We start from the raw sequence: 25701 nt of genomic DNA on the forward strand, positions 1-25701 counted from the left end.
CAAAATGAACAGAACAAGAGGGTGGATTTGAAGCATCAACCAAGTTAATTATGTGCTACTGGTGCCGTTACAAATTAAAATCCACAACACAGTTAAATTAAGGAGCTGGCCCATACCCATAAAAGCCAGGAAATTCAGAGCTACGTCTGAGAAATCCAAGCTGCCTTTATAAGATGAAGTGCTGGGTCTAAAACCTCTGCAATACTGAAGCACAAAGAAAAATGAAGCATCAGTCTTAAACCTGAATTTCCTGGTCTTTATACAAGTTAGACCTTTGACATATTAAATATTTATCCTTGGACATTACTTTGGTGCATTTTATTTGTAAAATACTTGCCAAAAATGTCACAGCATACCCCACACATCTTCAAAAACAAAAGTAACCATGTAAAGTAGTAAGTGCAGACTTATTTCTTACGTGGATCAAGACAAACATCTACAAATTTAAAAAAAAAACAAAAAAAAAACCACTACTGGGATAAATCACAAGACTAATTTTGATAACACAGGCAATACATTTTATTATGTTGTCACCAACTGTAGCAAAAAAATGTTTAACAATTAACTGAATAATCAAGGGAACTTAACTGTCAACAAGAATTCAAGAGTTTTTATTCATGTTCTAAGTTTTGGCCAAGGAGGGTTTGGTAGGGAGAAAATAAACCAAATATACACTGGGATAATAGTCTATTACCAAGTTTTAATGCCTTCTTCAAAAGCATTAAGTATACTGAAGCATCTTATTGCAGGTTATGTATCATCTCCTCTTTGGCAATAAGATGTGTGGTTTTGTTAACTAGGGCCATCAGTGAGTTGAGCTTGTGAGACCAGTCATTGAGTAGGTTATTTGGGTCCTTGGGCCTCTGGAAATTGATAATTCCTGCCAACCTGTCTACTTTTGCAAAGATGGTCTTATTTACTACTAGGTTGGACAGGAACTCCTCTGATTCCTGCAAAGGAGACAAACGGCATTGAATAAGGAGAACAGCATTTGTAATTAACAAAATACCCAATATTGTTTTCAAATTTCCAGTTAACACGACAGCAGTGTGACTGAGGTGTTACCAATACTAACAGTAATACAGTCTCTTAGAATTACGGTACTTATAGTGGCCATAATATTTAATATTAACGCCTCTGGCATTGGATTTATGTTGTAGATACTAAACTACTTAAGGTCAGCAAGTTCTGATGTTAGCCACACTTAACGGTTAACAGTTAACATCTATTTTCAGTTCAAGATACATCTAACACACTGCACAAGTCAAATATATTACATCTGAAAGCCTCTTAACATACACTGGGAGCACTTGGCTAAACAGCTTCCAGAACATGATTTCTACTGCTAAATTCCACACCAATTACACTGTACAAACACTGGTCAGGTAAATGATGCTTCTGTGAGGTGGTGCTGTGCAGAACAGGAGGTGCAATTAAAACATCTTAAAGCAAAATACTCTGAACTAAACAAGCTGTGAATTTGCCCTCCCAATGCCAATGGGGTGCAGGAGGGGGTGCGGAGTGCGGGAGGTGGCTCAGGTCACGGGGTTGGGGTGCCAGAGGGGTGTGGCAGGGAGATCAAGGCAGGGGGCTAGGGGGCTCAGGGCAAGGGGTTGGGGGTGCTGGAGGAGTTTGGTGTGTGGGCTCCGGCGAGCTGCAGCTTACCTCAAGCGGCTCCGGCATGGCAGCGGCGTGCAGCAGGGATAAGGCAGGCTCCCTGCATGCCCTAGCCCCGTGCCTCTCCCGGAAGTGGCCAGCATGTTCAGCAGTGGCTCCTGGGGGGTGGGGTGGGGCAGGCATCTCAGCCACACACTGCCCTCGCCTTCAGGTACCACCCCTGAAGCTCCCATTGGCTGCAGTTCCCCGTTCCCGGCCAATGGGAGCTGCGGGGGGCAGTGCCTGCAGGTGAGGGCAGCACCCGGAGCCCTCTGCCTCCCCTCCCCCAGGGGCTGCAAGGATGTTGCGCTGGCCACTTCCGGGAGCAGTGCATAATCAGGACAGACAGGGAGCCTGCCTTAGCCCGCTGCGCCACGGGGCTGGCAATCCTGCGGGCTGGACTGAAAGCCCTAATGGGCCAGATCTGGCCCACGGGCCATAGTTTGCCCACCCCTGCTATAAACTCATTATCAGAGGCAAAACTGAAAAATATTCTATTTAACATCTGTATTATTGCTCCTGAGAGATTTTAAACAGTTTCTGAATTATAATTATTGAACCAAAATTCAATTAATGTTACCTGTATCTCTCTGAAAGTTAATATTGTTTTTTTTCCATTTAGTTTCTGATGGTAACAGCTGGAAAGCATTGGTTACACAAGGATGGGCATCAGAGACTAAAAGCAATATCATCAGGGCTGTTTTGAGGCTAGATACATTAATGATTGTGAGGCGCTCATATACTATAGTGATAAGCATAAGTATGAGAGAGGGCAAATTTTCTTCCTCCAGGTTCTTTACTCAGAGTGATATATTTCTACCTCCTCTTTCTGCACTGGATGCATGGCTGTTCCAAACACTATTTGTGATAGACTTGTAATATATTATTCATCTTAAAAAACACCAAATGCAAAGAAATGCAAATTAAGTCAAAAAGCTATTTTCTTGAATACTGAGTTCTCTACCATATGGACAAGTCTAAGAAGAATGCTGAGGATATCCTGAGCAACACTTACATCAACAGATAGATCCAGGAGCTGTGCCATCCTCTTCATTGTAATTCTGGTATAATATTTTGCCATTATTCTAATATTCTGGAATAAAAGTGTTCACAGTAGAGGGTTATTTGCAAGAAATAACTGACAGGCTCCAAAAATATAAAAGTCAATGTTAAAAACTGATTAGGACTTGTGTTGCTATAATGGCTTATCCAGAGAAAGGTATGTAAACGAATAAGGGGTCTTTTCTTGGATACATACAATTCTCCTGCATATACAAAGGCAAGATACTAACTACAGATTTAATATTAAACTGCACTCTTTTCAAGTTTCTACCCTAAGCAGAATTTCACAGGGCAGAGTCTTATAACTCATGTAAGCCCTATTTAAATATTAAGTATTTGTTTGCACTTGTGCTGTTTTGTTTATCATTCCATTGTTTGCACAAACTGCTATATTCCAATTTGTTAAAGTGAATGCAAAAATTAGTTTATGATTTCTGAGCCCAAGTGGTGGAATGTGCATCACTCTCAGAGTGCTTGATCTACTTTTTTGACACAGCATCAGCGGCTAGCAAAGACACATACCTAAAAAATTAACATTTCAGGAATGCAAAAGAAGTAGAACATTATGAAAAGAAGAAAAGACAACTTATCAGCTTCTCTCATATCTTCTCTCCTGTCCCTCTCTTTGTAAATAAAATAAGCAAAAAGCATTTTTAGCAATTCCATGCTTAATTTATATTGTAAGAATGGTTAAAAAACAGGCTGTACTTACATGCTCCACAACTCTGTTCTTCAAGTCTTTCCATCTCTTTTCACCTTCCTCTGTATAGCCAAAGACATCTGTGGCAGGACTGTCAAGACTTCCTTCTCTTAATTCCTTTCCATATTCCTCGACTAGGACAGTCCAGCGCATCAACTCCATAGTGGTAAATAGTTTTAAAAGATCTCTGTAAATGGTTTAATGAAATCAGTTCACAATTCTATACCAATAAAACTTGTATTTTGTATTAAAAATCCGGCCATAGCAAACAGCTTGATTTTATCACTACTAATTATAACTTTTAATTCTACTCAGCACTTTAAAATTTATAATTCACAAATGGGAAGATTTTACATTAACACTTCCTATTGACTGACTGATTCTCTCTCTCACACACACACTCTACAGCCTCAATTTCCACTTCTTTGTACCATATGTTATCTTAGTCACCTGTGCAAATTTGTGCCAAATTCTACCAAACCAAACCATTTCACACCCACTTTGCACAGCTGTACTTGACTATACAAGCTGCACAGTATTGTTTTGGGAGAGACAGATACTCGGAGCTAAATTTAAAAGGGGGTGTCATCAACCCAGTCTCTCCTGTCCATCTGCAATTCTCGTATGTACATCCATGGGGGCAAACAACAACATTTAAAGTAATTTATGCTTGATTTGTACTCCGTGTGCTTATGCAAAAAGGGTTTGCACATGTAAATTCTATCATATGCATGTAACGATATAATATGTATATGGACCATATTTTGAAAATTAGACTCTCAGTATTATTTAGTGAAGTATTATGGAATAATAGCTGTTCAGACTATGTCCAGAATTCAGAACTCTCCAACACAGACACACATTTATGTTACTATTTATAATTCTAATTTGCACACTCACAAAAACATCTTTATAGATTTTTTTTTTCATACCACATTAATTGTATAGGAAATATTTACAGTAAACCAATGGTTCTCAACCTGTGGCCCAATCAGCACAGAGCTGCGGCCCATGTGACATTCTCAGGGCCATACAGGTAGCATTGGATCCGGCCCACCATGGTAAATAGGTTGAGAACCACTGCAGTAGACTAACAGTAGCTGAATCCCTTCTGCCTTCAAAACTCTCCTTAAAGGGCTGTTTTTTTGTTTGGTTTTTTGTCAGAGTGGACTATTCAAAAGATACTTACTTATACTTAGGGATTTCTTCTAGCTTTTTGTCACTGCTTATTCTGTGTACCAAATCAGACTGTTCATTGTCGTAAGGTGAAAGGATAACATACAGAACAACATTCTTCAGTTCCTGTTCAAAGGAAAAAAATGGTGTTTTTTTATTACAGAAAAACAGAACAAAACAAAACACAATACTGATGTCAAAACAAAAGCAGTTCTCAGAATATGAATAAAATGTATGTGGGGCTAATCTACTGTACATATAACAATATACATTCTGTAAGGCTCAATTTTTTTAAGAAACTAAGGTAATAAAACAAAATAAAAATAAATTTAATAATTAAATTGGTCAAAACAAAACTTTTACATCTTGATCACAAGGCAAGATGATTCAGGTCAAGTTATTTGTAATGATAGCATTTAAGAGAAAAACAATCTTGAGTTTGCAGCATTTGCATTGTGTATGCTGTTTCAGAGCTAGCTCCATAAATTCAGAAAAATATTGTTCAGAATTTAATTTCACAAGTTGTTCTAGGCTTTCACTCATGAAATGGAGAAGTTAAGTCATCCTCAGAATTTAAGACAACATACACTATATGTCATTGATACAAATACTAATTACATAAGAACACGCATAATTGCTTTTATTATATTCCTCCTTATGTAGACAGTTTGTTAATGTTCATATACACGTAGATGGACTAAAGGATCCATGTTCATCTCCAACAAATACAGTAAATATACAGTAAAATGGGTATCTGCCACTATGAACTGCTGCAGTTCCATTTGCCACGTTTTTACCTGCTGCCATTTTTCACTTTCAGCCTGGATACAAGGAGTATCATAAATGGCTCTGTAGTGCTTACAGATTGAGAGGTAGGAACCTTCATGTTGATCCAGCTGAATCATTAAGTTGTAGTATTTCAGCTTTGATTTCTGAAACAATTTCAAACAAATGTCAAAATCTGAAACAGATCCACTAATCTCACAAATTACAGCCAACTGAATTCCAAAGACTGACTATACAAAAGCTCCTGTGCACAAAGAGAACTGACAGACTGACAGAAAAAAAAATCCCTCCATCAACTTTACCTCTGTGTTTTCTTCTTGGAAAAACTTGGTGTTAATTTTTTTGCTGATAATTTGGGTCCGAACATAGTCTTTTACAGCCAAACAGAGTCTCATCTGCTCCAAGATGAATTCCACCCGCTCTTTCTTTTCCATTGAACCATAGGTTTCCACCTAAAAAGGAAACTGAAGTGTTTAACTCCATGGATCTTTATTTAATAATGTTAAGGAGAGATGCATGCCCGTCTAGCAAAAGATTTTCATCATACTTCTTTCATGTGCTTATTATAAAATATTTAGCTTTCAACCAAAGCTGCTATATGTAGAATTCTACTACATGGACTTACTGAGCATCATATATATGTTATAACAGAGGACAAATTCATACGGTCTGACCGCGTGCATTTAAATCACCCAAAGAGTATGCACATAAGCCAAAATCCCCCCCAAAACTTGCCTTATGCACTTGTTTATGCATGCATAGTCCAACATACACAAACCCCCACTGACACGCTTCATTTATGCACACACACATTTAAACATTTGCCTCTTGTTTTCTGGAAAAGTTTCTTAAGAAAGGCATTGTAACCAAGAAGCTAATTTTACTCAGAAATCTCTACCTTTGAACAAAGCATCCACACACTAGATGACTAAACAACAACATTCATTAGCTTTGAAGGAAGTGTATCCACCCCTTTCAGCAGAAAAAACGGTGGCTGTTATGTGGCAAACAGATGGGAATTCTCAAGCTCTGAAGAAATAGAAATGTGAAAAAAGTTTAGGGTTCTCTTTGGTTATACCCTCACATCCTTAACTCAGCCCAAAGGACCCACACACTACTCTTTTAGCAGAATAAAACATGGGAGGGAATTCCTTCCAGACACATCAAGAGCCAGTTCCCTGTGCCAAATTCATGTAAAAAAACCCAAACAAACAAAAAAACAACAAAGAACAAGTGGATCCAAGAACACTTCATTTTGAATGCTGGCGTGAGAGAGTTTGAATTCTCTGTTCCAGAAGTCAAAAGATTAATTAGGACTAAATCTTCTGTACCAGCTAATACATGGGAACCTCCTTTCCCAAAAGGAAAATATGCTGAGTAATTTTCAGCATCAGCCAAATTAGCAGAGCTAGAGCATCTTAAATCTAATTACACTTCCACTGAATACAGTTAATTGGTTCCTGGATAGCTATGCTTAATTAAGCCTCAGCTCTCTCTACAATCTTACTGTTAGTTGTTGAGAAAATATTGATTTTTGTAGGTGAAACACTTATGAACCATATGATGCATTACCTGTAGTTCTTGCAAAATTGAAGCAGCTTCTTTCACGTCACCATTCTGTTCTTTTATTGTTGCAAGTGTCTTTGTAAGACGAGCACGCTCAATTTCCACGTAGATCTGGAATTAAAATAAAATCCAACATTGAAACTTATTTTACTAAGTTAAAGCGTGTTACATCTAAGGCTACAATACACACATCTGCGTAACTTTACACTCATGAATAGTCTCATTGAAATCTTTCTACTGTTCTTTAAATGAAGTGAACATAATGTGATGACTTTGTGAGTAGAGCATTAATTTATGTTACACCTGCTTTAAGAAATGTTTCCATAGAAGTTTTCTCTGTGCTACAATAAGAGTTTAATATTTGGAAACTCAAATTAAGTTTAAGGAGAGTGTATAGTCTGTATTTAAAAACCATTACAATAGGAAACACTTCTTTTTAATATTTCGTTAATCTATTATTCACGACCAGTGCTGTAGCCCTGGCAATATTCAGAGGCAGCAACACTGCAAAGCTTCCTTTGTTACTGAGTCTCAACCCTGATCTGGAAGGTCAGCATCCAGGAATAAGATAATTCATTCATCTCTCTACCAAGACTCTCAGTGAAGCAAACAATGATGGCTCATTTTGTGATGGGAACTGTTGTCTACCACAAACTCGGATGGAAACTATCTCCTTTTACAAGCACTTCTGACCAGCCATTAGTTCACAACTTTTGGTTACCAGCTACCTAGGCTTGATTTGAACTGGTAAAAGGTGTAAGAGTAAATAAACACAGACTTCTATGATACACTTCCTATTTTGTTAATTTTCTATCATACCTAATAAGACTAAGAGTAACACATGTGTAACAGGTTTCAGAGTAGCAGCCGTGTTAGTCTGTATTCGCAAAAAGAAAAGGAGTAATTGTGGCACCTTAGAGACTAACCAATTTATTTGAGCATAAGCTTTCGTGAGCTACAGCTCACTTCATCGGATGCATCCTTACTCCTTTACTTTTTACATGTGTAACATAACTTCATAAATATACAATTTGTAACATTAATCCTCAGCTGCTGAAAACTGGTGTGTTTTGTCATTGTAACTGCATATGCTCTTCCAGACCTTCTGGCACACTAACACCATCCACAATGAGTTGAAGAAGGGTGTTATTTTGCCCTTCATCAAAAAGGGCAGCAAGGCCGAAGCGAGTAACTACCGAGGTATTACACTGTTGGCAGTCCCAAGAAAATCTTTGTTTCCATGTTAATGTCTTGAATCAGTGATGCATTTCACAGCAAAGGCTGTGCTGTTTTAGACCTGGTCATTCCACTAACGACCAGATCTTTACCTTGAGACAGCCTTTTGAGAAGATGTCTGAATTTAATAAGTCACGTGCAGCACCTTTTACAGATTTCTTTCAGCCCTTTTATTCAGCGTATTGAGCAACGCTTGGGAGAATCTAATAAGGCAACCTGATGTCCCTGGGAAGATAGTGTCATTGATAGAAGAGCTCTATAATGGAACAAAAAGCTCAGTTCAAGTTAATGATAGACACACAGCATAGGTTCCTATTTCCATAAGAGTTCAGCAAGGCTGTGTCCTGTCACCATCATTGTTCAATACCAACATGGATAAGCTCGAAGAGGCAGCTGTTGGTAGTGTCTGGCTGACCACCATTTTGCTTCAAGACCTCAAATAAGCCAATCACATTGCCTTGTTGGCTCATTTTGGTGAATCACTGCAGCTGACGGCCAATCTGCCTGTGCAAGCAACAGCACACACTGGTTTGGTTACAATATGGACAAAACTAAGTCCCCTAGCCAGTACCATCATGTAGCTTTGTGACAGATTTATGTTACCAATTTGCCTGGGGCATCAGGTGATTAGGCTGAGGCCGCAGGACTTTGAGGGGAGGAGATGAAGGAGCACATCAAGTGACTAAGTTTTAAAGCTTTATTAATAAAATAACAGCGGTGAATGCGGGGTGCTTCCCATGTCACTCAGAGGAAGGAAGAAAGCGTTAGTGCCCATGCCCTAACCCACTTTCATACTTACACATGCACAACCCAAGGCTGGCCAAGCCTGGGTGTAACATAAGAAGAAGAGGGGGAAAGGTGGACAAGAGTTTTGTTTTGTGCACAGGCCATCCAGGGTCTGCTGTTGATTTTTTTATTTGCTTTAGCTTTTAGGAGGGTTTTAAGTCCTTGGGTTTTTTGGGGCGTTTTGTTTAGGGACTTTTGTCCCCCGTGCTTTTTGTACCAGTCCACACTGGCCTTTTGTGGCTTTTTTAAAACACCCCGGCTTTAGGGATGCAAAACTGTTGTTCCCCCCCCACTGGCCTTTACCGTTTTACTAGTTTTTGCAATTTTTGGCAGTTTAGTTTACTGCTTTGTTTTTACGGCTGGTCGGGGTTGGAATTCAGGCCCCCGTTTTTTTTGGCAGGCAGCTGAGAGTCAGTTGTGTGCCATGGCCTTGGGCTGGAGTCAGCGTCTTATCTTTGGACCTAGTTGGAGCGTCGAGCTAACCCATTCCCTTTTCCCTTCCTCCCCTAACGGCCTCTTGTAACCTGCAAAGGAACTTTTCACTCCACACTCTCACCTTCAACCCCTCCCAAAATCCATTTTTATGTATATGCCTATATAGGCATTAGTGATATACAATGCTGGTGCTTACCCAGGGAACCCCAAAGGGGGGCAATTTTACTGTGACATTCCCACGGGGCTATTTGACTGTGACTGTGACAGCTTCCAACTCTAGGTTACAACCACTTCAGCATTAACCGGGTGGTTGCATGAAGGGTCTGGGCAATCCTAGCAAAGAGGTACCACTTTCATCCTCACCGTCATCCAAAAGCACCTATCTGAGGTACCCCAGCCTTGCAAATTGGGGGGGGGGGGGGTGAAAAGAGGAAGGAGAAAACCTGTGATTTGGAAGAATTGGCTGAGCAAGAATATTATAGGGATTTCCCAATTAGTCAAGGATGAGAGCTTTGTTTCTTTTCTAACACTAATGCAACAACATGACCTGCCACCTTCAACGGAGTGGTAGTACTTACAACTAAAACATTTGTTGATGTATCAATTTGGTTCGGATGTCCTAGGACTGCCAGAAGTTCCAGAGCAACTGGGAACCTTGGAAAGGTTTCATAAACTCCTTAGGCTATGTCTACTACATATGCTTTTACTAATGAATAGGCCCTCCACTGGTCTGGAGTTTTTTGTGAACCCATAGAAAGGGAAGTTATCACAGCCCAATGGTAGAGAATATTACAGAATGTTACAAATGCTTCTGTGATTCTCAGCAAAATAGTCTACTCATAATGTACTGGACACCACAGAGGTTGGCAAGATGGGGTCCCTGTCCTCTGACGTTTGTTGGTGCTGTAAGAAAGAAAAAGGAACCCTGATGCATATACTATGGGACTGTCCAACAGTCAGACAGCTGTGAAAAGAGGTGGACATTAGTGAAAAATAGTGTCTGGCCTCAGCAACCAAACCTCAGCTGAAAGTTATATCTTAGGTTATGTACCTACTATGCTGTGTTTAACTCCACTGCAAAGATTTTGGTTCTTGAGGGCTGCAATGATTACCAAGTCCATGATGTTACATAAATGGAGGAGTAGGCTTATGCCTGGAATAAAGCAGTGATATTCGGACCAGTATGAGTTAGCAGCAAAAGAAAGAATCGCTTATCGATGTAGAGACCAATATGAATTCAAAGAAATATGGATTTTTTTTGATATATGTTTGGACAAAAAATGTTAAGATAGATCAAATAATGCCAGCCTTCCATTCCACCTGACATCTCTGCTTTTTCTGTCCTTGTCCACTGCCCTGTGGTCCCCTCCTTCACCTTTACACCTATTAGTGTATTTTTTTGTTTGTATAATTCCCTCCATCCTAACATGTTACACCTGAGTAAAACTGTCTGATTTTGTATTGTCCAGTCTTGCAGCATCGACAAGTTGCGTAATTGCATAATTTTATTGGAAATCCTGTGAACTGTGCAGTACTTGAGAACATATACAAGGTGTAAGTCATTTACCTTTTTGTATTTTTTGTTGTTTGATTATGAAAATTAATAGATATGGTAATCACAAAAGAGGAATGCTGCTGCACTGTCAGCAGTCTCATGGTCACCAAAAGCTTCAGTGATGCAATAAGACTGCCACTGATGGAAAAAGACTGCACATCTAACTAAATTGTCTGAAGAACCAAGCCAGAGATCTATCCAGGAGGTACTTGATGTACAAGGAAGCTATGTCCCTTCTGAATTTGCCTTTGATGATGATGATGATGGATATGTACACAACTTTAAATCTTATAGTCAACAATAAGTACTGAAAATAAATCTTAAAAAGACATTGTAGGGTCCAGTTGAACTCAGTATTTGCATTTTTTAAAAGCAAATTGTACAAAAGCTAAGCCTAACAGAAATGTTCCCATGAATTATATTTTTTGTTTTGGTTTTTGTCCTTTGTTTTTTTAAAATTCCTACATCAAGATTTTTAAACAAAAAAATCACGTTCAGTGTTTGGAACAGAAGCATTCGACACCATGCTAATTCACCAGAATAAGGAAGTAAAACTGACTAGTCTATTTTCATTGCACAAAAGGAGACATAAAAAGTAAACAAACACCATTAAATTGAATTTTTAGAATTCTCAGCTTTAATACTTGAAGGTGTCATTAAAATAGAGACTTTTTTTTTTAAAGTATTCCAACAAGCTACTTAAATGAGCAATATAGGGAAATAATTTTCCAAGATATTTTGAATAGAAATATACAGATTTCCTTATCAGATTAATTTCAAAATGTGTTTTGGCTCTCTCTCTAACCAGAAAAAGGAAATAATGGTAACAAGACATGCTTTAAGAAAGGCAAATATCCTTTTTATTTATGCCACAAGACATCAAAAGGTTCCAGTCTGAAAACAAAAAAAGTCTTACCTTTCCTTCTGTTACCATACGCAGTGTGTCTATTAATCGCAGTTTGATTGGTAGGTCTGTAATCTCCTCAACATAAGTACAGCACTGCTGAACCATTTTAGCAACTGCCTGGTGTAAACAATGCAAAACAAAATATTACTCTATTTTTAGATTTCTAGAAGTGTGCCAAAAATATAACCTTGGAGTATTTATAATAAAATATTAAGATACGAGGACTATTAATATCAACGTAAATGGACTCTCTCCCAAAATAAGCGTGTGGGTGTGTTGGAGGGGCTGTTTTCACTCCTACTAGGCATGAACTTAACAGGATAAAAGAGAAGAATAAAAGACCCATGGCATGGCCATGGCTGGCCTGGGGCAACTGACTTTGGCTCGTGGGGCTCCGGCTTCAGGGCCAAAAATTGCTGTGTAGATGTTTGAGCCCCCCCTCACAGAGCATTTCAGCCTGAGCCCCGGGAGTTCGGGTCAGCTGACCCAGGCCAGGCACGAGTTTTTTATCCCCAGGTAGACATAACCAAAGTGAGCAGATGACCTTCCACAGGAAGATGTTACTGAGATCAGAGGCTGGCTCAAGTCAAACGGGATGTGTCTATATCACTTCTTTCAAATTTGTTCTCAATTTACTTGTTTGGGGGATTCATTCTAGCTACGCTTTTCCCTTGAAGAGCAGAATTGATATTTTCTTATGCCAAATCAAACTGACTACTTTGGAGGCTGGAAAGAGCTTATCTGTTTGCTACCAGATTTCCATAATATAAAAGGAAGTGTTCAGTATGCATTTTACCCTGGTCTAAATAAATAGTGGGGTATACTGTCCCTTCCTTTGTGGTATCTGTAAATTTCTAGAAAAATATGAAGTTATTTCTGGTTGATGTCAGCATACCAGTTTCAAATGTATGTGTTCTCACATAAAGTGTAGACCTGTATGACCACGATAAACAGATTTGTTGCAAAAAGAAAAGGAGGACTTGTGGCACCTTAGAGACTAAAATTTATTTGAGCATAAGCTTTCGTGAGCTACAGCTCACTTCATCAGATGCATTCAGTGGAAAATACAGTGGGGAGATTTATATACACAGAGAACATGAAACAATGGGTGTTACCATACAGACTGTAAAGAGTGTGATCAGGTAAAGTGAGCTATTACCAGCAGGAGAGTGGAGGGGGGTGGGAGGGGCCCTTTTGTAGTGATAATCAAGGTGGGCCATTTCCAGCAGTTGACAAGAACGTCTGAGGAACAGCAGGGGGAATAAACATGGGGAAATAGTTTTACTTTGTGTAATGACCCATCCACTCCCAGTCTTTATTCAAGCCTAAGTTAATTGTATCCAGTTTGCAAATTAATTCCAATTCAGCAGTCTCTCGTTGGAGTCTGTTTTTGAAGTATTGCCACTTTCAGGTCTGTAATCGAGTGACCAAAGAGATTGACGTGTTCTCCGACTGGTTTTTGAACGTTATAATTCTTGACGTCTGATTTGTGTCCATTTATTCTTTTACGTAGAGACTGTCCAGTTTGGCCAATGTACATGGCAGAGGGGCATTGCTGGCACATGATGGCATATATCACACTGGTAGATGTGCAGGTGAACGAGCCTCTGATAGTGTGGCTGATGTGATTAGGCCCTATGATGGTGTCCCCTGAATAGATATGTGGACACAGTTGGCAACGGGCTTTGTTGCAAGGATAGGTTCCTGGGTTAGTGGTTTGCGTAGAGGGCTTCTACATCCATAGTGGCTAGGATAGTGTTTTCAGGAAGATCACCGATGGATTGTAGTTTCCTCAGGAAGTCAGTGGTGTCTCAAAGATAGCTGGGAGTGCTGGTAGCGTAGGGCCTGAGTCTACATAGCCAGACAATCCTGCTGTCAGGGTGCCAATGCCTGAGATGATGGGGTGTTCAGGACTTCCAGGTTTATGGATCTTGGGTAGCAGATAGACTACAAGCCATCAGGAACAGTATCCCCGATAATGTCACAGCCAACCTGGTGGCTGGACTTTGTCCTCACCCATAACTACTTCACATTTGGGGACAATGTGAACCTTCAAATCAGCGGCACTGCTATGGGTACCCGCATGGCCCCACAGTATGCCAACATTTTTATGGCTGACTTAGAACAACGCTTCCTCAGCTCTCGTCCCCTAATGCCCCTACTCTACTTGCGCTACATTGATGACATCTTCATCATCTGGACCCATGGAAAAGAAGCCCTTGAGGAATTCCACCATCATTTCAACAATTTCCATCCTACCATCAACCTCAGCCTGGACCAGTCCACACAAGAGAGCCACTTCCTGGACACTACAGTGCTAATAGGAGATGGTCACATAAACACCACCCTATACCGGAAACCTACTGACCGCTTTGCCTACCTACATGCCTCCAGCTTTCATCCAGACCACACCACACGATCTATTGTTTACAGCCAACCTCTACGATACAACCGCATTTGCTCCAACCCCTCAGACAGAGACAAACACCTACAAGATCTCTATCAAGCATTCTTACAACTACGATACCGACCTGCTGAAGTGAAGAAACAGACTGACAGAGCTGGAAGAGTACCCAGAAGTTACATACGACAGGACAGGCCCAACAAAGAAAACAACAGAACGCCACTAGCCATCACCTTCAGCCCCCAACTAAAACCTCTCCAGCGCATCACCAAGGATCTACAACCTACCCTGAAGGACGACCCATCACTCTCACAGATCTTGGGAGACAGGCTAGTCCTTGCTTACAGACAGCCCCCCACCTGAAGCGAATACTTACCAGCAACCACACACCACACAGCAAAACCACTAACCCAGGAACCTAACCTTGCAACAAAGCCTGTTGCCAACTGTGTCCACTTATCCATTCAGGAGACATCATCATAGGGCCTAATCACATCAGCCACACTATCGGAAGCTCGTTCACCTGCACATCTACCAATGTGAGATATGCCATCATGTGCCAGCAATGCCCCTCTGCCATGTACATTGGCCAAACTGGACAGTCTCTACGTAAAAGAATAAATGGACACAAATCAGACATCAAAAGAATTATAACATTCAAAAACCAGTCGGAGAACACGTCAATCTCTTTGGTCACTCGATTACAGACCTAAAAGTGGCAATTCTTCAACAAAAAAATTTAAAAACAGACTCCAACGAGAGACTGCTGAATTGGAATTAATTTGCAAACTGGATACAATTAACTTAGGCTTGAATAAAGACTGGGAGTGGATGGGTCATTACACAAAGTAAAACTATTTTCCCATAATGACAGGTTTCAGAGTAACAGCCGTGTTAGTCTGTATTCGCAAAAAGAAAAAGAGTACTTGTGGCACCTTAGAGACTAACCAATTTATTTGAGCTTGAGCGTATGCATCCGATGAAGTGAGCTGTAGCTCACGAAAGCTCATGCTCAAATAAATTGGTTAGTCTCTAAGGTGCCACAAGTACTCTTTTTCTATTTCCCCATGTTTATTTCCTCCTCCCCCCCCCCCCCTTCCTCAGACATTCTTGTCAACTGCTGGAAATGGCCCACCTTGATTATCACTACAAAGGGGCCCTCCCCCTGCTCTCCTGCTGGTAACAGCTCACCTTACCTGATCACACTCTTTACAGTGTTTATAGTAACACCCATTGTTTCATGTTCTCTGTGTATATAAATCTCCCCACTGTATTTTCCATTGAATGCATCCGATGAAGTGAGCTGTAGCTCACGAAAGCTTATGCTCAAATAAATTTGTTAGTCTCTAAGGTGCCACGAGTCCTCCTTTTCTTTCTGCGGATATACACTAACACGACTGCTACTCTGAGATTTGTTGCAGTTTAACATCACACTTTACATGTAAACCAAAAACTGCAATATCAATTTCATAATTCATTTTCTTCTGGAAAAAGTCAGTTTTACCATTGTGAGCTAATTACTGCTCTGCTGTACTATTGTATTTGTATTCCAGTATGTGCTAAGTATCTTAGTCCTTTCCCCCCCACTTCTTCTCAACACAAAAGGGGGAAAAAACGTACAACTAAATTTTTTTGCAACCTAAAAATGTATCTCCTTCCACACAGCTCAGTTTGCTCTGCTATCAAGCATAAATAAAAATATCATCTACATTTACAATCACTAAAATAAAATTAAGACATATCAATCTTCATAGGTCTGAAGAGAAGAGCTGATCACCAGCTAGGGTCAAATAGAAATCCCCCTATGATATAACATTATTGAATACCTAGGTGCATTTAAAGAGGTGGAGGTTACAACTTCGTCTGAAATATCAGACTTTACAATCCTCATGTACCTTTCCTCACTAAATCCTGGGTGTCTCAACCAAAGTCAACAGTTAGATATACATGTAAGCAAAAGTCACTAGTAATCCTGTTTCATATGAGCTAGGTCATGCTTGACTAGTGTGGATTAGCGTCTTTCATGAGGCTTGAATAAACTGGAATTGTAGGCAATCCCAAGCATCAGCACTTCAGAAACACTTGACATACAAGACTAGAATACTAGTTAAGAACAGCTTAATGACACACATTTTCTTGGATTAAGAACTGCAAAGGATGCAGACCTCAGTGATCAGGGCTAAGCATCTCTCTCAGAGAACACAGCAGAGAATAGGTAGGCAATACACCATGGCTTTTCCCCAACTTTGGACTGCTTAACGGAATTTTACATTTCAGGCTGTCCCTTGCTCTGCCTCACCCCATCCCTCCATTCCCAACATTGATGTATCATTTCCACAATATATCAGTTGGAGCATATGACAGAGTACTCTCTAATGCTGGGGCATGACAGTGGGGTCCTATTCCAGGGTGCACATTGGTAGAGATCCATCCCCACTAAATATAAATGAGGAAGTCTAAAAAAAGGAATTAATCAAGACCTGTATTGGGTCTAGACTTGTTTATTCCGGATATCACCAACAGGTAACAGGAAGGTGCAGAAATCTCAACCATGAAATTATGTAAGAGTGAACAGATATAAATAAGACCAAAGTGGAATGGGCAAACAAGAAGTCTCTTTATCATGCATAGCTTTTTGGCATTTCATGAGGCTAGGGGAGAATATAATGTGACCAATGTATTAACACAAAACTAGGTACAGTACCATAGTATCAACAGGGTTAAAGATACCTAAATAGAGAAGCAAAAAAAGGAATTGGTGTTGCTAGTTATCAGAGACTTGAAACCTAGGTGTAGTGTGAGGTAGCGATCAAGAAAGTTTAACAGATGCTGGAAATGAGCAAGAAATGGAGGAGATTGGAATTAATACAAAAAGCTGCAGAGGATGTTTAAATATTGTGTTTAAAGTGAAAGCTACTGAAGAGGCATAAAGGGAGGAGAATAGGAATCTAGGATTACAACTAAAAGGCTAGAAAAAAATATCAGAAATAAGATTCAAAGATAAGAACCATAAACAAAGGGGACAAAGTCAATGAAGTTTTTTGAGTTGATGTTAAGCTCCAGAACAAAGTGACCAAAATTTAAGGGAATCCCACATTCACATTAAATTAAGGATGTGTTCACTCAGAGGAATTAGTGAACAGATTACTGTTGATACAGCAGCAGGGTGCTAGGAGCTTTAGAGAGATATGAAGACAAAAGGGAACATTTTCAAAAGCAACTCAGGCACCTAGGAGTCTAAGCCCCGTTGACTTTCAGTGGAATTTAGAAGCCTAAATCACTTTTGAAAATTTTACACCTAGGATGTCTGTAAATTCTTGGGACAGTGCCTAACAAACGAACAGAAGAGAAAAACAAAACAAAACAAAAAAAAAGGGCAACATGAGCGAAGGCTGCAGTTAAGCATGCATGAGTGCGTGCATATTAGGGATGTAAATACCATTTTAAAAAGTATCCATTTTAACTATTAAAATTATATTGGTTAACCGTTTAACCGTTAACATGATGGGGGCCCCACCCGGCAGAGGTCCGTGGCTGCCGCCTGTCCCCATCCAGCAGAGATCCGGGGCTGCCGCCAATCTGTTTTAAAAATTAACTGCAATATATTAACGGTAAGACTAATACTTATCGTTTAACTGTTTAATATTTTACATCCCTAGTGCATTTTTCAGTAGGTTAATGTGGATGACAGCAAGGCGAATTTAGCACACAAGCCTCCTTGACTAAGCCTATCAGAAGCAGCAACAGAAGCTGGCATTAGTATATTCAGAAGGCTATTAAAACACAAAGAGCACAGGTACTACATAGAAGCTGAATTAGAAAGGTAACATGATATCTTTCCTTCCTAAACAGCTGCATTTCTTTGTTTAAAAAAATATAAGGTCACCTGTTTTAACTGACTTCTTCTCTTTGACAGAATAATAATATTTTCATTAAGAGCATCCCAATCTTTAGCTTCATAACACATTTTTACTACAGCAACCAAGATACGGGACGTGGAAACCATGTCAGAGGCCTGCAACAAACAAGAAGTGCATTAGTGACTACATACACAACTTAAAACTACCGAGCCACTACCACTGCAGAGCCTTGACAATACAAAAACAAGAGCAATAATCCATTATAACTCCAGACCCACTATCTTCAAAAGAATGGGGAAATATGGCACAGAGCCAGACTTCCCACCCGCTCCACCACCATCAAGGAAAGGGGGAACATGGCAGAGCCAACCACTCTAATTTCCCACTAGCACCACTATCTGCCAGGGAAAGAGGGAACACACGAGAGAACACCCCAGAAATAAATGTGTTGCACAGCATAGTCTACCTACCGTTCGTGTCTGTTTTTCCAAAGAGAGTAGGGTTTCAATGACCTCTTGAAGTCTTCCTTCCTAATATCATGGACAAACATTATTAGGACCAACACTGAAAAAAATACAGAACAGTTTAACCCAAGAATAGCTAAATGTGTTATAGAAGAAAAAGCATAATCAAAAAGCATAAGCAAAATCAGGGCGAAAGACTAATTTCAATGTAGTTTATTTTTTAACAAGGAAGATAGGAATAAACATTAATATAATACTTAGCATTTATATAGCACTTTTCATCTGTATATCTCAAAGTGTCTTACAAAGGTGGAAGTATCATTACCCCCATTTTTTTATGGATGGGGAAACACATACAGAAATTAAGGGAAACAATTATAGAGTGGCCTTTGGTTTTGAGTGCCTAACTTGGGACATCTTGAGTCTGATGTTCAGAGGTCATGACCATACTTTAACATCATTTGGACCGGTCGCAGCTCAGCGTACTTAAAAAGCAGGACTTTGTGTGTCTGAAACTCAGCATCCAAAAACTGATGCCCAAAATCAAAAGCCACTTTTGAAAGTATCTGTTAAATAACCCATGCAAAACAACACAGCTAGTCAGTGACGGAGCCAGGAATACAACCAGATCACTTGAGTCACAAACCCATTCCCTCTTTCTCATGTAAAACGTGTCTATGCTTTAATTATTGATTTAAATTTAAAAAAATCCCACCTTCAGATACTTAAACTTCCCTCACTTTAAATAAATTAGTTGTTGTAGTATATCTCAGCTTTCCTTGAAATTCACAGACCCATACAGATAACTCCACACAGAAATGACACTCAGTTGCAACAGTACACATTTTCACATTAGGAATCTGGAGTTATGAATAATCTCAGGGCTGTCAAGCTATGACTACTTGAATTAGGGAGATTTTGAAAAGCTGCCGGTTTAAATGTATAGCTGACTGTAACACATAATTTAAAAAAGAGACAGAAAAACAGAACACGTTCCCTCAGCTAGAGAGCTACCATAAGTAACAGTATGGTGAAGGCAGGAATGTAACCATCAATTTAAAAAGCATATAAGTATATTCCTCCTCTCCCAGTATACCCATACGCCTCCATTCTCACATGACACACAGTAAGGCTGTGTCTTTACAAGGAAATGTGGTCAAGCTTGAAAACATGCTCGATAAGCCAGATTTAAATTCCTAAACTTCATCCAAATGAAGATGAAAGGTAACACCTGTAATTTGATTTAGTCGGCCAAATTCTAGCCTAAACTAGAACATGACCACTTAAATTAAACTATCAGCATTACCCGGCATGTACACTAGGAAAAAAAGTTGAGTCTGGGTCTGCCTTGGGACTACTTAACCTATTCAAGACAAAGCCTAAGTAAATAAAAATGTAGTTAAATACTGTAACAAAAAACGTTGCTGTTACCCATCTCTCCCTTCCGATATTAAACAGAGCAAGCCAGGAGGTAGGTGACACATGCCTTTGCACTTCATATACATCCTAATCAAGGGAGTACAATGCCCGCAGTCATTTGATACTGTGGACTATATGTCCTATATTTGTCTATGGGATTTAAAGGCCATTGTAAGGAACTTTAGATCCAAAAACAGATTACATTTCCAAACAAGTATTTTAGCTACACTTAATAGAGGTGTTTGTAACAAACAATGCAGCACTGGGCTACTTAAGCATAAAAACTGGAAGAATTTTTAGAAGGCATTAAGGTATTAGTAATACAGATAAGGGAATTTTCTTCCAAAAGTTATTTTTATCCTGACCAAGTCCCTTCAAACTGTGTACCATAGCTTGTCTAGTATATGTCCACCTACAATCACAGAAATAAACTGCACAATGACATATATGGCCTGTGCCTGACTGACTATATTGCAGGGAAATATCCTTGGTTTCCTAATTCTTGTGCATCACCACTGTACACGTGTCATACATGGCATCAGTCCACCTCCTCCCTATGCAATTTTGCAGGCTACACCTATTTGGAAAGGGCAAGCTGCAGCATAAAGCCTAAGTCTGGCTGCTGGGGGGAATGATGCCTCCAGGATCCCAATGTATGCTGCAGTGGGCAGTCTGTGTCTGGCTACGCTGAAGTAGAAAGGGTAGGAGGGGGCACAGTTTTGTCACTACACACAATCCATAGCTGCTCTCCTGGGATTCTACTGTAGCCCCCTTCCCTGCACACAAGGGCCTTAAAATACCAGGTGTCACAGGAACACACTTGTTTGCTAGAAGCTGAGAGTGGAGGACAGGGAATGGATCACTCTTTGACTGCCTGTTCTATTCATTCCCTTTGAACCACCTGGCACTGGCCACTGTAGGCAGACAGGATACTGGGCTAGGTGGATCATTAGTCTGACCCGGTACGGTCATCCTTGTATTCTTAGATGGTCTCCATCCTCCAGCCGGGAGGGATTCCTTCGTACAGCTTAGTCTGTGCTGGCGTATTGCTGCACGCTGGTGGTTATTCTCTCTCTCTGCAGATCCCTTGTGCACACCAGTCACCAGGCTGGTGGGCTTGGCTCGTCCTTTCCATCCCATAAGCGGCACACCCCCCCGCCCACCCAGTGGGGGTCTCTGCCGATCCCACCAGCACACTACATGCCGCAGCAGGGCCCTCGGGGCGCAAGCTGGACGACTTGGGAGACCGCCCCGTGCCCGGTCCCGTGGCTGTGTGAAGCGGGGAGGGGCACGGCGCTGTCCATAGCAGGAGACCGGTCATGACACAGATACATCAAGCCCGCAGCGCTCCCGCTCCCCCTCCCCCTCACGCCGCGGCCCCCAGCGCATTCACCTCTCCCCTGTTTCCGAAGGGGGGCGGACCCAGAGCGTGATTGGGCCCCCCCCCCGGGGGAGTCGGGACTGACCCCCTCGCAGCAAACACCGGCCCTGCCCATCCCCCCCCGCCGGAGGGGGGGTTCTCCCCCACTGCGGGGGCGCTTGCTGCGGCGTACCTCCCTCAGCCCCCTTGCACCGCGAGCGTCCCCCGGCCCGGCTCCCCGGCGGGCGGCCTAGCCCGGGCCGCGCCATGACTCAGCCCCCGCCGCGGCCGCCGGCTGCCCTTTACCTGGGCCAGCCGCTCGCACTCGGGCAGGCGCTGATCCACCGTGGCGCTGTAATCCACCTCCATCTTCACGATGCGGCCGTCGGACCGCTCCGCGCCGTCGTCCGCCATCCCCCCCCCTCCCGGCTCGGCTCCGCGCTGCGTCCCCGGCCCGGCCTCAAACACACACCGGAAACCAGTAGGGGCACCCACTCAGGCAGCAGCGCGGGCAGCTGGCTCGCGGCAGGACCCCGCAGGCACTGGCGGAGACACCCCACAGCCGCTGCAGGGCCCTGCCTGGCGGGGAGGAGGTAAGGGAGGAGGAGGAGGAGAGGCAGACCTGGGGGAGGGGAAGTAGCAGAGCCCTGGCGGGCGGGGGCGGCATGAGTAGGGCCCTTGCGGTGGAGGAAGGAACTGGCGAGGGGGAGGGGCTGTAGCCGGGCCTTGGCCGGAGTGGGGCTTGGGGGAGGGGCAGTACCAGGGCCTTGGCCGGGGGTGGGGGTGGGGGGAGCAGGGCTTTGGATGTTAGGGAGGGAACAGATGTGGGGAGGAGCAGGGCCCTGGGAGGGGGGTAGGAAGCAGGTGTGGGGGAGGGGCAAAAACAGGGCCCTGGCTGGGGTGGGACTCTGGAGGGGCAACGGTCAATAAGCTTGTGCTCAAATAAATTGGTTGGTCTGTAAGGTGCCACAAGTACTCCTTTTCTTTTTGGTCAATAAGCTTTAGCTGAAGGAAGGGGAGAGGTGCTGTTGTGTTTAGGCTTCCCTCTCCCTCCCATCTCCGCCTTCCTCCCCCCTCCCCCGACGTTTTTTGAGTTAGGTAAGCGGTGCTGCCCTACAACCCCCTCTTCCTCTCGGGCTGCCTTTGCTGGGTGGCTGGTATGAGCTCCCCTTCCTGTTTCAATCTGCTTTAATCCCTGGTTACAATAATGTTCCAAAGAGACACACACTGAACCCACAAAACAGTATCAGGCTGAATGGTACCTGAATGTAAAGGTACCGTTTTATCCTGTGGGATCACTCTGGTGTAACATCAGGTCCCAAGTGAAGGTACCATCTCACCATGGCACAATGATTCTTGAACACTGTGCTGTTATGATGTAGCAGGATGCTGGTACTTGAGTTTGGTGTCAGTTTGCCGTGATCTCATCACTAAGGTGGCATGTCCATGTGACGATGCTTTGACATTGCTGTATGGCAGCATGTTTCAGCGTGATAATGCTTTCATGCCGTGATACTCAGAATGAGGCTCATGAAGTGGCTCTTTTTGTTCCTCCTGTAGCTCTTTGCAGCATGTGATATTAAAACGCTGTGTGATTTGATTATTAACCAATCAGGATGCTTTTACTATGTTATTAAGAAGTTGTAGATAATAAAATAATAATAGTTGGTCAGTCATTTTGCCGTGAAAATAATATATGTCAACTAAATATTTTCCCTGTCCTACTGTTTAAATATGAATACATTGTACTATGGTAAATGACATGATGAATTCACACTACTGTGGCTCTTTTGGGTAATATTGATCGCTAATTTCGCTCCTGAACCACTGAGGTCTGAGTGTCACTGCTTTCATACAACATGACCACAAAAGGCGATATCTTTGATGAGATGTGATGATGTTTTAACAGGGCAAGTTGCATCCCAGCCTTTATTAATGCAACATAAATCATACTGTAAAGTGGCATGTTGATCTAACACAATGACTGTTTAATGCAAGACATTGTTGTGCAGTCTAGTGTCACTTAATCCACTAACGTTGCATTATATGGTAATGAGATGATGTTTCAGAGCACTGGGATAAAGTTTTTATGAGGTGTTGTAGCATTATAATGTTCTGGCATTTTGTAGTGGCATTGTACATTGTAGTGGCGTTTTGATGCAACACGTTGCACTCCATCATACTAACATTGGAACATTTTGGTGCGGCATTTTCACATATGGTGATAGGATGCCATCACATTGTTTTGCAATGTTCCAAAACAAGTTTCCATTGTAAATGTTGTGTTGTCATACTCTGATCCAGTAGAGAAACTCTCAGAATGTGAAGTGTGGGGGCAAAAAACAGAGAAAGAGCCTGAGTTAGACAGTTCCTCATGATTTTGAGTCTTTATTAAGTAGTCCAGGAACAAATAACAACTAAAAAGTCTATGACTATGCAAAATAATTATCTTTATTATAAATCAAGGACAACATTTAGCTGAAAGATACTGTATGCCACATGTGTGATAAGCTGATAATAAAGGGAAACTTGTATTCTTTTCCAATCCTTTGTGACATAAAGCCAGATTTTTATCTCACTTACACTGATGTAAATCCAGAGTCACTCCATTGATTTAATGTGAGTTAATTCAGAATAACACCATTGTATCTTGAGATCAGAATCTGACCCATGCTGTCTTGATAGAAATGTAAATTCATATATTATAAAGCTAAAAGGGACACTGTGACCATCTAGTCTGACTCCCTGCATAACACAGGCCATAGGACTTCCCTGAATTAATTCCTGTTTGAACTAGAGCATTCATTTTATAAAACAAAACAAAAAAATCCAAGTTTGATTTAAAAATTTCCAGTAATGGAGAATCCACTACAATCCTTGATAAATTGTTCCAATGGTTATTTACCCTCACTCTTAAAAAGTTGTGCCTTATTTCTAGTCTCAATTTGTCAAGCCTAAATTTTCATCTATTGGATAATATTATACCTTTGTCTGCTAGATTAAAAATCCCTCTATTATAAAATTTCTGCTTCCCATATAGGAGGCTATAGCCTGTGATTAAGCTACGCCTTAACCTTTTCTTTGTTAAACTAAACAGATTGAGCTTCTTGAGTCTTTCACTATAATGGCATGTTTTCCAATCCTTTAAGCTTTCTCATCTCTCTTCACTGAACCCTCTCCAATTTATCAACATCTGTCTTCAACTGTGGACACCTCTACTGAACACAGCCTCGTATGCTCTTAAATAAACAGCTATGTTAACTTCAACTCCATCAAAAAAAAAGTAGTGATTGACAGTGATTTTAGCTAATTCCACAATTTTTATTTATTTATTTATTTTTATTTGAACTGGTAACCCCAAGTATCTTGAAGCACCAGCACTCTCCATAGATTTCAGAGCAGCAGCCGTGTTAGTCTATATTCGCAAAAAGAAAAGGAGTACTTGTGGCACCTTAGAGACCAACAAATTTATTTGAGCATAAGCTTTCGTGAGCTACAGCTCACTTCATCGGATGCATTCAGTGGAAAATACAGTGGGGAGATATATATACACAGAGAACATGAAATGATGGGTGTTACCATACACACTGTAACGAGAGTGATCACTTACGATGAGCTAATACCAGTGGGGGCGGGGGAGGAACCTTTTGTAGTGGTAATCAAGGTGGGCCATTTCCAGCAGTTGAAGAGAACCTCTGAGGAACGGGGAGGGGGGAAATAAACATTGGTAAATAGTTTTACTTTGTGTAATGACCCATCCACCCCCTCCCCGCCCCCGCTCTCCTGCTGGTATTAGCTCATCTTAAGTGATCACTCTCCTTACAGGTTTCAGAGTAACAGCCGTGTTAGTCTGTATTCGCAAAAAGAAAAGGAGTACTTGTGGCACCTTAGAGACTAACCAATTTATTTGAGCATGAGCTTTCGTGAGCTACAGCTCACTTCATCGGATGCATACCGTGGAAACTGCAGCAGACTAGCTGCAGTTTCCACGGTATGCATCCGATGAAGTGAGCTGTAGCTCACGAAAGCTCATGCTCAAATAAATTGGTTAGTCTCTAAGGTGCCACAAGTACTCTCCTTACAGTGTGTATGGTAACACCCATCGTTTCATGTTCTCTGTGTATATAAATCTCCCCACTATATTTTCCACTGAATGCATCTGATGAAGTGAGCTGTAGCTCACGAAAGCTTATGCTCAAATAAATGTGTTAGTCTCTAAGGTGCCACAAGTACTCCTTTTCTTTTTACTCCATAGAGATGCTTTCCACAGGAGAAAAAAAAAAACAAATTTGATGTTCATAATGGTGTTCAATGCTTTAAACACAAGTT

At 41.4% G+C, this 25701-nt stretch overlaps 2 protein-coding genes across 2 annotated transcripts in view; one reads left to right on the forward strand and one right to left on the reverse strand.

Annotated features, from left to right (window-relative positions):
• Positions 1 to 495: 495 nt before the first annotated feature.
• PSMD12 (proteasome 26S subunit, non-ATPase 12) lies at positions 496 to 21804 on the reverse strand. Its single transcript, XM_048817324.2, has 11 exons — positions 21679 to 21804; positions 18600 to 18659; positions 18156 to 18284; positions 11875 to 11982; positions 6953 to 7057; positions 5683 to 5832; positions 5392 to 5526; positions 4608 to 4720; positions 3431 to 3605; positions 2672 to 2749; positions 496 to 950 (listed from the first exon to the last, which is right to left on the reverse strand). Exons 1-11 carry the CDS (start codon positions 21784 to 21786, stop codon positions 741 to 743), a joined length of 1371 nt encoding a protein of 456 aa, XP_048673281.1. The 5' UTR covers positions 21787 to 21804; the 3' UTR covers positions 496 to 740.
• The window catches only part of PITPNC1 (phosphatidylinositol transfer protein cytoplasmic 1), a 196526-nt gene continuing 192573 nt past the window's right edge, over positions 21749 to 25701 (forward strand). Inside the window, exon 1 of the mRNA XM_075119212.1 lies at positions 21749 to 21965. Within this exon, the coding sequence (XP_074975313.1) occupies positions 21749 to 21965 (217 nt within the window). The remainder of the gene's footprint in view (positions 21966 to 25701) is intronic.

The sequence above is a fragment of the Caretta caretta genome, chromosome 14 (genome assembly GCF_965140235.1).
Source record: "Caretta caretta isolate rCarCar2 chromosome 14, rCarCar1.hap1, whole genome shotgun sequence".
Lineage (NCBI taxonomy): Eukaryota > Metazoa > Chordata > Testudines > Cheloniidae > Caretta > Caretta caretta.